Here is an 11,752-nt window from a genome sequence, read left to right on the forward strand (position 1 = left end):
TTTGTACTTCTACCTGTATAGTGATTTTACATACGATACAATACAATGACCCAGAAGTCTACATTACACCCCAAAGTTGCAACTGTATTTTTTTTTACGCGTAGGTAGACTGCAGCGCACCTCAGTATCCATTGTAACCACCCTGCATGTTGGGATCGGCAGGGTAACCCCACATTGCCATTGAGTCCGGGATGAACAGTGCTGACAGATCTGCGTCCGAGCCTGTGCCTAGATCGAATTGGGTGAAATCGAAGTTGATATCGAATGGTTGTTGTGCACCAAGACCCATCATATCTGGAGTAGGCTGTGCGTTCATGTTAGGGTACCAGTTTGGCATGGCTTGCTGAGAATGCTGCGCGTGGGCCTGTAAAGCGGCCTGAGCTTGTTGTTGAGAACGAGATTGCGCCTGTGCCTGCGCTTGCGTCTGCTGCTGCTGTTGCTGAGAAGCGACATTGTTGCTGCTACCCATTGCGACTTCCGAGAGAAGGTGAAGCGGGGTTTGGTTTGCAGGTGATTGGCGCGTGGAGGGTCGGGAAGTTTGACTGTTGTTTCGGGTGGAGTCGTATTCGGGATCCGTTTGTTGCTCGCCAGCAGCACCCTCTTTGATGTGAGCGAACCGCTCTTGAAGGCGCTTCGCAACGAAGTAGAACTTTCCATGGGGCGATTGAGCATCGCGGGAGACAATGGCATTGAACATGGAGACTAGTTGTTCGGTATAGGCCTCGATCTTGAGATCTTCCTGGCAGATGATACTACCCACTTCGCCGGAGCTGGTGACTGATACCCACATCTTCATTAGGCAAACGATAGCGTAAATGGCCCGTACACCTGGATTGTATTAGCGCGTACATTACGTTGAGACCAGGGCATATTACAGAAAATGACAGGCAGAGTCAGCAGGATGTCAAGTTCGATACTTAGGATCGTGTCTAGGATACCGTGCGTAGCAGTGAGACAATCACCCAGGGCACCTATGTGTGCTGGGCCAGCAGGTACATCTTTTTTGACTCCAGATGGTAGAGAGGGCGACAACGTATCCGAAACAAAAGGGGGTTGTAGATCGGCCGAGCCCTGATTTTGGTGCAGTGCAATTTCATGCAGGTATAGGTTTGTGACGTGTTCTGCTAAGCGAAGGGTTGCTACGACTGTCAGTAGATGCAATGAATCATGACTGCTACAACCTACGATCAATTTCACCCAGAGAGGAATTCTCCTCCCTGAGTGAGCTGAGCTCGTTCTCAAAAATTTTCAGGGCGTAGATGACTTTTGGATCGGAAATGGTGACCTCGACTGAAGGGTCATCCATGCAGAACTCCACTGAGATCTTTTCTCCAATGTGCGCCATCTTGACCTGCTGGCAAAGCAGTCTGTCTGAAGGCAATGCCTCTGGCGAGGTCTCCAGTATGCGAACACTCTCCGCCATGTAATTAGTCCAGCGGAGCAGAATTGGTCGTCGCAGAACCATTGTAATACTCATGCAGAGATAGTAACACACAAGGAAAGTCCGACGGGCTTCGACACTGCTAGAGTTGGGATGGTACCTCTTGAACGGACCAACCGAAAGTCTCATGACATTTGGAGTTGCCTTCCTTCCGAGACCTAGGTCAAGAGCCATTACGGCAGCGCAGTTGACCATCATGTAGAAGTTGTGCTGTTCAAAATGAAGAGGCGGCCGATACCAAAGCACAGATATGTGTAATGCCTGAACGATTTCGAGCGATTTTTCTCCGTTGCGCCAGATGATGTCGGCAAGCTGATCTTTGAGGAGCTTGGTCAACTCGCGTTGCGCCTCTTGCGAGACCAGTTGTTCTGCACTCCCGTGCGAAGATCCAGCCAGGACAGCGAGGAACAGGAGCGGCTTTTTCTCTCGGACTTCGCGCGCTGTCGTACCAGGAGGGAAAGGTACGGCAGGGAAATGTGGACAAATCTCGTTCACGTAGCGGAGGAAAACCCGCTCCGCAATATCCGGCGTCATGAGGTTGTCGATCAAAGCACTGATGTGTGAATGGTCGGCGTGGATCTTGTTCTTGCTTGTCCGTCGCATCTCCGGGTGCTCTGCTAGATCGCGATGAATAGCATCCATATCCTCGGGGATCGTCTGAAATGTTAGTTTTGGCTTTACATACCATTGATTCGACTCACAGCGTGCGCATTGTCCATCTTCCTACGCTTTGGCTCGGGCCCTCTGTGCAAGCTCTGTGCCGGACCATAGCCGGCTGGTATGTCTGGGTATCTGGCCGTCGGCGGCTGCGCCCAGTCGTGTTCGACTGTTCCCATGCGATATTGACCCTCAACCGGCATGGGTATCGCGTTGGCGCTGGCGCCGGGTTGTGGTATGCCTCCATGGTGCCTGATTTCCGGTACGCCCGGTACTCCCGACTTCTGCGCGTGTAGTGTGGCTGTCAATGCATCTATCTTGCGTTCGAGCTCGGCGACTCTACTGTCGGCCTTCTTCTGGCGCTTCCGTGTCGGCGGTGTTGTAATACAAGGTCGGCCTGCTTTTGCGCAACGTCTGCATGATACATCAGGTCGCTCTTGGTCGCAGCGGACCTTCAGTCCTCGACATGAATCGCATGCTCGTGGGCGCTTGAGGTCGGCAGGAGATTTGCCAGACCCAGGTGTGTCGTGTTCATGCGCGTCGTCGTGGTCGTCGTGGTCGTCGTCATCGTGCTCTGTTCCTGGTGCGGTCGGCGATGTCTGCTCGAGGGCGGGATCGAGTATGTTCCCTAGTGGGGCGGGCTGCGATAGCTGGGGGTGGTGTTGAGCGGTCGGAGATGGCAGGTAGTATGGGTGGCCGGTGTTCTGCTGCTGCTGCGGTGCAGACGCGTACTGAGGCCGCGAAGATGGCGCTGAAGACGCGCTCGCAAAAAGTCTAGGATCGAGCAACGGATCGGACATCACGAATCGTCAATCTCGAGGCTTAAGTTCAATGACTGTCGGCGTCGGTAGTATAGTGACCGAACTTCCGCCTGTGGGTAAAGTTGACAGAAACCTCGGCGTTCAGGCGTCAGTGCGTGCGCCAAGCCAAACTGGATTCATAGCTATTCACTTTTGCTTCTGTCTATCACCTCACACATCAGAGTTAAACACATGCACTGCCGTCTACATTAGCATAAAGACAAGATTTGGCAATAGTCGAATTTAATGTAGACTTCTGAGCAAGTGTTCTTTCCAATTCTACAGAAAGCCGGGATTTAATTCCCCTCGAATAGCATGTAATGAGGCGTCATCGGGAATTACAGCAGTACTTGTGTCGAAGCTCTAGCATAAGTCTTCTGTCATACCACATGTGATCGCATACAAAGCAAAATTCGTAAACGTTGTAATGAGTTCATTAAAGAGATCGAGTTCATAACATCATTAATAACATAAAACCATCCCGTTGAGCTCATCCTGAACTGACAGGTGGGATAATAGCAACTTCATCACCTTCCACGATCTGCTTGTTCGCGTCCTCGGCATCATCCTCGCCAACGTCAACGTACTCCATGTTGATCGTCATCGCGCAGCTGCTCAGCACCTTGTCACGAATATCCGGGTACCGCTCCTCCAGCATAGCAAAGACGTCGCGAGCTCGGACGGGTGCAGGAAGATGTTCGCTCGTCTTGCCAGTGAAGGTGGAGGCTGCTGCGAAGTACAGGATCGAGAATTGGCCCGCAGGCGCTTTGGCGGGTGCCATGATGCCTGTCGAGACATGTCAGAACTGTGTCGCGACATCGTCAAGTCCTAAGTGGGAACATAAAATTCAATCAGGAAAAAATTTGCTCCGCAGTCTGACGCCGAAGCGACGGTCGGATAATACATGCTATAATTTTGAATACATCATGAAAGGGGGTTGGGTGGAAGGAGATGATGTACATACCTTGGGCGCGTGAGGTGTAAGAAAGATGGACGGAGGTGTGCAGAGGAACATGTGAGTTCGCGCGGCCATTAGCGTGTCTGCACAGACCACCACCCGAGCGCGCCTTCCCTCCGCCGCACTTTTTGTATTGACGACATCATCCACCATTCGCCTCAACATGTATCCTCGATTTCAGCAGGCAGCGGGCCATGTATGCCTGCGGTGTCAATGGCGCTTGCTAAACCAGCGAAATGCCTCTCGACAAATACAACTTTCACGCGGGCTTTCTACTTTGAAAGTTTCGCAAACACCAAGGCGGGCGCTTCATGTCGCTAGCAGTGTAAGTGACTCGCTCAGTATGCCATTCACAAACTGACACATATCAGCGCTCGCAAATATCCTCACATACCGCAACTCCCACACCGCCTCCAGAACCGTCTCTTCTTCCTCGACCTGAGGGCGTTGCAATCCGCGAATACCTCGAGCAGTGGCAACAGCAGTTTGGTGGGCCGACCGAGGAAGTACTATCGGCGTTTGAGAATCATCCCGAACGTGAAGACATACAAAATGGCCTGTCGAAGTTGTCGTCCGCGTTCAAGGCCGACGAAGACGCCAGAGAGAATGAGTGGGATGCTGCTGAGGAAGACGAGGGCGAAGAAGTGATTACGATTGGGCTCTTCTTGAAGCCTGGCGACGTGGTGGAACTCTCACAACCGGGTCGTGAACCTGTGCTTGCTGTGTTCGTGCAGCAACTGAACAACGACAGTCAGTTCTTCTCCGTCAACGGCAGATGGACGCATTCGACCATAAGTCGGGTTTCATTTGCCATCCAAGGTTGCATCGACCCAGCACTTCTCCAGCCGCTCATTCCATTCCTACCCACGGATCCCGGCGCGGCTAATCCCAAGGGTGAGGTTCATGTCCCGCGAGACTTTGCTGCTCCTGTGATAGCGAGTCTTGAGAATATGACTGAAGAAGCCGAGAAGATCTACCGAAAGAATGCTCCAGTCTTGGACACAGCCTATGATATCCTGGCAGACAAGACGAGGACACGTATGATGACACTGACACAAATTGCGAAGTTTCTGCTCGCGCGGGGTTCCCCCGACTGGGTACCACCGCCAGCAGCGCTACTAGCAGTACGAAAGGCCTTGAACCACAACGAATTTCGCTTTCGTTCCGATGGTCGTAACCATCGCCTTACGAACATGTTCGCTATACGACCCAAAACCGATGTCGAGGTCGTAGAAACAGTTCACGAGTGGATCCGAGAATACAGAGAATATCTTGCTCTTTCCGTCAATAGCCCTTCGGAAGCCAAGCGAAGCCGTACTGACGGTGCCACTCATATCATAGACTTCCTGGCAAAGGCCGGCAGGCTTATTTCAGCGAGTCGAAAGTTACGTGAGCCAACCTACGGCGGCCTTGGACCCAGTAAGACTCCAGCGACACAGAACGGGCCCTCTAATCTGCACATCACTTGGGGGGAGCCGTTCACAGGTGCTGACAAGCAGATCATCAACTTCCTACAAGCATGGGTACTGACCGGTCAGTTTACGGGTATGGCTGGTCTCCATGCTGCTTGTGCGAGCTTGATCTCAGCATCAGGTTTCTATGGTTCGGACGTCTTTGGCGATACCGGATCTCCCGACGATACCCTAAGCAACATCAAACGTGCTACTGGATTGTTGTTTTTACAAGAAATTGGCGTCATTTCACCACACGACAATCGCGCGATCTATGACGAGCAGCTGATGCTGCCCACTGTCCGTCTGTCTCGTAATCTGGAGTTACTCAATACTAAAGCGGAGTTGACAAGAAGGAATCCTGACTTCCGGGATTCAATGGCGAACCTACGTCGCGACTGGGGTTCGACCACCGTGTATTGCATTGACGATGTCGGCGCCCAGGAGATCGATGATGGCATATCGATTGAACGGGTCAAAGACGCAAGCTCTGAGTTCTGGATCCACGTACACGTCGCAAACCCAACAGCATTCTTCGATAAGACCCACACCCTGTCTGGACTCGCCGCGCACATGACCGAGTCTGTCTATACACCGGAGCGATCTTTCCCGATGCTTCCGACTTGGGCTAGTCAAGGCCACTTCAGTCTTGATCGTGGCCGCCCTGTTATAACCTTTAGTACTCGCATCGACGGAGCTGGCAGTAAGCTAGAAACAAAGATACAGCACGGCTTCATTCAAAATATCGTCAGTATCACACCATCCGAGTTGGCTACTCTCATGGGTGATCAGAGTACTACGAACACCCGAAGGATTGTTGTCGGCGGAGAGGTGCCGCGTGGATCGGAGCGGCCGCCGCCTAGTGTTTCTCCAAGTCAACTCGAAGAGCTGCGTGATCTCTATAGTGCAGCTCAAGCGCTATGGGCTGCTCGCAAGGCTGCTGGTGGCGTCCGATTTGGTAATTCGAACGTCAACGCCCGTGTTTTTGAAAGCACCACTCAGGGAGGTCTAAGTTGGAACGCTCCTTCTCTGGATAGGGCACGATATATACAAGGAGACCCGATCATCGAGGTGACGAACTCGATACCAGAAGGCTTTATGCAGCTCACCATCGGGCCCAAGAACATCGTTGAAGAAATGATGATGCTTGCGGGTCAAACTGCGGCGGCTTGGTGCACGGAGAGGCATATCCCCGTCATGTACAGAGGCACTATCGAACCACCTAGCGGGGATCTGGATCCAAAAGAGCTACAAAAGCTCGTCCAAGCTCACTACGAAGAGCATGGAAAAGTACGACTTGATCTCACTGCGCGGTGGTTCAAAGCACTTGGCATGGCTGTTGCACATTCTTCGCCCTTGCCACATAAAATCATAGGAGTACCTGGTTATATCAAGGTCACCAGCCCTCTTCGTCGATTTTCTGATATGATTGCACATTGGCAAATCGAAGCCGCTGTGCGATGGGAGGCACAGTCCGGTAGGAAGTTCGATGGGACCCAGGCTTCCATGTACAAAGCTCTTCCATTCTCGCAACGACAAATGCAGGAATCCATTGTAACTCTTTCACCTCGGGAACGGATCATTACCCTGGCCAAGCGTCACTCAACGCGGTTTTGGGTCGCTCAGGCGATTCACCGTGCCCTCAAATACAAAGAGGCTGCTCTTCCCGATTCCTTTAAGTTCTGGGCTCGTCGCGTTCGCCCAGGCCGTTACGCCCTTGGCGATATACCTGAGTACGGTCTCCAAGCTGTCCTGAGCGGTGACTATAAAGAAGGTGACGAGTGGGAAGTAGCGCTAGATAGGGTCGACCTTTTCACGAGGTTGATCTATGTCAAGCCGATTCGCCTCCTTGATCGAGTCACCGATGCGCTTTGAGTGAGCATGGAGTCAAAATTATGGTGTAAGTTCATCGTGTAGAGACTTGGGTTCTATCGATAAGCACCATACTTCCTTCCGAGCAGACTGTATGTCTGACAGGCGAATGGCTTGGCGTCCCGCGGTGGCGTGAGGAGGCGTTTTTGTACCACAGCACGGGACGGGCCCTCCGTCATTGCAGATCGCCCTCAATCACGCACCCGATTCCAAATTGCCAGCCTCACATTCAAGACTATGGTGGGCTGCGAAATGGTCAAGATAGTGCGCAGCAATAACGTCCGAAGCAATGGGAATTTGCCGATGGAGGCTAGAGCGACGGAGGCGTCACAGCACGCGCACCTGCAAGCCATTCCAAGCCACTAATGCATTTGCTACGAACAGCCAGCATTCGTGTAGATCCGTGGTGTCAAGATCGTGTTCTCCGCTCGGTTATGGAGATGAGGAAGCAACACGGCAAGCAACCCGGTTCGTCGTGCATGCGCGTGCGCTTGGGGAGACCCAGAGGCTCGGGCCGTCAAAAGGTGCGTCAGATCTGTGTGCCGTGTCAAGCATCCTGTAATGCCCCGACGGTCCCTTCAACCCGCTTGGCGATATCTTTTGTACAACAGCGCCTCAACGTTGATGAGGATTAGCGTCAACGCAATGCAACACCACCTATTCGGTAACCCAAAATTCGGTGAAAGCCCAGCATATCTATCATTGGCGTTCGTCTTTCTTCCAATGACTCGCGGACGTTCAATTCAAGAATGAGGCTCCAGGTTCTCGTTTACTTATCACGGCAGTTGACCTTAGGTGATGTCTGTCATTTCGTCCCTACATAATGGTACCCCGAAGCCTTTATTATCCGAGGTCCAACGGCCCACCAAATATCCAGTATTCATCTATGGGATCACTTACTATACCCAATCAATAGCCAATTGTCTTTGTATCGCTTCTCGCCCAGTATTCACCACTACGCAACATAACCTAGCATAGCGATCATTTTCTACCATGGCTGAAAGTACTGGCGCACACATGCATATCGCGCAAGACGAGGCCTCAATCTTGGCCGAGACCAACCGGAAGAAGCAACAGGCTCAACAGCCGCGCCAACTGCTCTCATGTACAAAATGCAGAGAGCGAAAGGTCAAGGTCAGTCACATTCATCGATTCGCATTACAGATTGCGATATAAGAGATGCGGACAATATCCTCGCGGTGCACTTTGACTGCACACTGAGCTGACGTAGCATAGTGTGATCGCACTAAACCATGCTCGGCATGTTGTGCTCGTGGCTCTCCACGCGACTGCCACTTCATTGCAGAAGATGGCAATTACGCCCCAATACAACAGAGTTATGAGCTTCGTAAACTGCGCGCCGAGAATTTACGTCTTAAAGAAAGGCTGCGCGCCTACAAGATATCAGCAGATGATGATCTGGATCATGTGGATTCTTTGGAATCACCTCTTACTGAGAGTACTGTTCCGTCGAGACGGCGAGCTGTGAAGCAGAAGCGTTTCCAGACTTCCGAGTGGCAGGATAGCATCTACTTTGGCTCGCCTGGACTCGCTACTGTCCTCAGTGATGTATGTATATTCACACACATCTTAAACACCAATCTAATATCACAAGTTCTCCTCGGCGGATGCTCGCGCTTTGCCATTGTCGTATACAATGCCTCGAGCCTCAGATATGTTTCGCAGTCTGCCGACGTATCCCTTCCCGACTCTCTTCGTTGCTGCACCCGATGAATGTATCCCACAGCTAATTAGCTGCCTCCCTGGAAAGGATGAGCTTATGGGGTACTTTGGAGTTTTCCAGCGGCTTGTCTGCCCAGTGCCTGTGGAGACGACGAAAAAGGAGATCGAGGCTTTCCTTTCCGACGCACGAAAGAACTCCCAACTCTATCCAGCAACTTTGGCATTGTTTTTTGGATTCATCGCGCTTGGCGCACAACATTCAGTCTGGGACAAAAGTGGAGGGCGATGGGACGCTAACGCCATCGAAATCGAGACTCAGAAGGGCAACGTCTACAGTAGGTGTATGCGATGCTAGTGGAGTTCGAGCTAACGCTCTTGATCTAGTTGCAGCAGCGATGCAAGCTTTACGACTGGCTTCTTTTACACACAAGCCATCTCTCTCCGCAATCCAGACGCTCCTCATGATTGGGAGTTATCTTACCAACAACGGAAGAATGTTGGATTCGTTTGCGTTGTTCGGCACTACAATCCGGCTTGCTCACTCGGTTGGTCTTCATCGTCACCCCAAGTACCTGAATCCTGCTCCTACAAATGGGAAAGACTGTGTAATACGACAGAAGGTCTGGTGGCACATGCTGCACCTGGATGAACACATGTCTATGACCCTTGGAAGACCTCTGGGAATAAGCGGCATTGGTGACAATCCCTGGCCGACTGAATTGACGACCGACCCGGTTTTATTACGATTCGGCGAGTTCGTTTACCACTTCACGATACTGGCCAGACAGATAATGAGTAGTAACCCCTTGACGAACGCCAGGATCAATGAGTTCACCGATATACTCCGAAGATTACTAGATACGATACCTGAAACGCTTCAGTTTCGTGACACGTGGATGCTTCCCGAAACGCCTCTGCCGGATTTAAGCGCCATAGCTACTGGTACGTTTCAACACTCTTTTGCCTGTATTTTGGTCCTCGTGCTTAACAGGTACGATCTTGCCATCGGAACCCTGCACCTTGAGTTGGAAGTATTGGACGCAGTCCCGAATCGCAGAACCGTGAGCGGCTTTTCTGCTGTTACCCCTTCTAGGGTCCAAAGAAGACGTCATCTGATGTATGCATTCGCTCACATGCTGCAGTATACTTCTCCAATGCTCATACTTACATCCTTCTTCTGAACCAACAGAAAATCGAGAAACATGCCACTTCTGCGACAACCTCAACTGGCAAGGATAATGTATTGCCATTCCAAGCTGCCAACCGCGCGTCCTCCTTGGACTTTTCACACGAGACATACTCAACACAGACTGCACCTCGCGGAAGGATGCTGGTACTTGCTTCATCAGAAGCTCTTATCTCTGCTTTCATGTTCTTCCACTACAGAGACCCAGCTGCGCTGATCGATTGGGCGATCGCACAACAGGCCTTCAATGGATGCATGATCCTTCTCTTGGATGCATTAGAATGCCGAACCGTTACCACTGGCGCATTCAAAGCAGAACAAGCGTTCGTTGTCTTCAAGGAACTGTACGAGAACAGCGTCCACGAACTTGCAGGGTTGGCTGTAGAGAAGCTCAGTCTTTGCTTGCAGGAGTTGCACAGGCTAGTAACACTGTCGTCCGACGTCCAATCGCGCGGACAGAGGCATACGGCTATGCAAGGGGCGCGGCACAACGAAGCAACACGAGCTTCGGCTGTGACTGACACAGTGATGGGTCACACTGGAACGTTTCTACTCGAGGACATGAGCCAGCAAACTGCCGCGAACGAAGTCTCTTCCCCGATGGCTTGGAACGATCCCGATATTGCCACCCAGACCGAAGAACATGGTCATGCAGGTCTACATCGCGGAGGTACATATAAGAAAGAAGCAGCATCACCCAAAGATTATGTCGCCAACGCTCGATACACAGACGGCATGCAGGGCATACGCAGATCGACCACGTTGCGATCAGCGTCCACACGATACGCGACTCTGTCTGAGGACGATCACATGCAGCCACATGGTTACACTGCTCCAACCTCGCCTGCAGACTTTTCAACCCTGCATGATCATCAGCTGAAGAACACGATAGATCATCGTGGGTGGCAAAATTCCCGAGGAGATGAGAGTAGCCGTCCGCTTCACTTATATACCCACTTCCAGAAAGTCGCAGCACCAGGAGACCCGCAGCAAGACATGGTTTGGCATCATGATTGGAGTTATGATGTATCGGGTGAAATTCAGGAGCGCAGGTCCCAATCCTCCGCATGGCCACAAAGGCATAATTCATGTCCCGCCGTACCTCCAGTCAGTGCTCATCCGCCGATTCTCAGACCGGCTTTCTCCTCACCGGATGACATCGACCGGCCTACCATGGAGCGAAGATCACTAAACACGCCCATCACCTCAGCCGAGCACACACCTTTCAACGTATCAGAGAGCTTCTCCCGGGTTGTAGAGACGAACCCGCGCGCCCCCTTCACTCCTCACCGCGCAGCACCGTTACAAATGTCAAGCATTGCTGAGGCCACACCTGGCTTTTCACCGACCGTTCTAGGAGGGTTCTATGGACAGCAAGGGCAGATTAGATCACAGGTCGTGACATATCCATCAACTATCGCTGCGTCGTCATCACTCACGCCTATGACAGAGAACATGAATATGAACGACTGGAATAGATACGCGGGTAGCGAAGGCTTGGACTAGGGAAGCATTGGTTGTTACAAAGCTGCCTTGAATAGATTGCGAAGGGTTCACTTGTGGATGGATTGTATATTTGGTATCGGAACGAAGCATCTCAGACCAGTATCGTGGCGAGTCAGAATGGAATGCCCCGCCAAGACTGTTGATATTGTCCTCAAGTTTTCCCCATTTCCTTCTTCAGCTTAGGAGCTTACCCGGAAT

General features: G+C 51.8%; 2 protein-coding genes across 2 annotated transcripts; one reads left to right on the forward strand and one right to left on the reverse strand.

Moving 5' to 3' along the window:
- Nucleotides 1–121: 121 nt before the first annotated feature.
- On the reverse strand, nucleotides 122–3,679 carry J4E78_000869 (uncharacterized protein; the record flags this gene model as incomplete). The annotated part of the gene is made up of 4 exons (XM_049361530.1): nucleotides 122–828; nucleotides 1,186–2,098; nucleotides 2,143–2,748; nucleotides 3,404–3,679. The coding sequence occupies 4 exons, from the start codon at nucleotides 3,677–3,679 to the stop codon at nucleotides 122–124; spliced, it is 2,502 nt and encodes an 833-aa protein (XP_049226813.1).
- A 375-nt stretch (nucleotides 3,680–4,054) lies between these two features.
- Nucleotides 4,055–7,182, forward strand: J4E78_000870 (uncharacterized protein; the record flags this gene model as incomplete). The annotated part of the gene is made up of 2 exons (XM_049361531.1): nucleotides 4,055–4,063; nucleotides 4,228–7,182. 2 exons carry the CDS (start codon nucleotides 4,055–4,057, stop codon nucleotides 7,180–7,182), a joined length of 2,964 nt encoding a protein of 987 aa, XP_049226814.1.
- Between the last annotated feature and the right edge of the window lie 4,570 nt (nucleotides 7,183–11,752).

The sequence above is a fragment of the Alternaria triticimaculans genome (assembly GCF_023758025.1).
Source record: "Alternaria triticimaculans strain BMP 0046 chromosome Unknown scaffold_1, whole genome shotgun sequence".
Taxonomy (NCBI): Eukaryota; Fungi; Ascomycota; class Dothideomycetes; order Pleosporales; family Pleosporaceae; genus Alternaria; species Alternaria triticimaculans.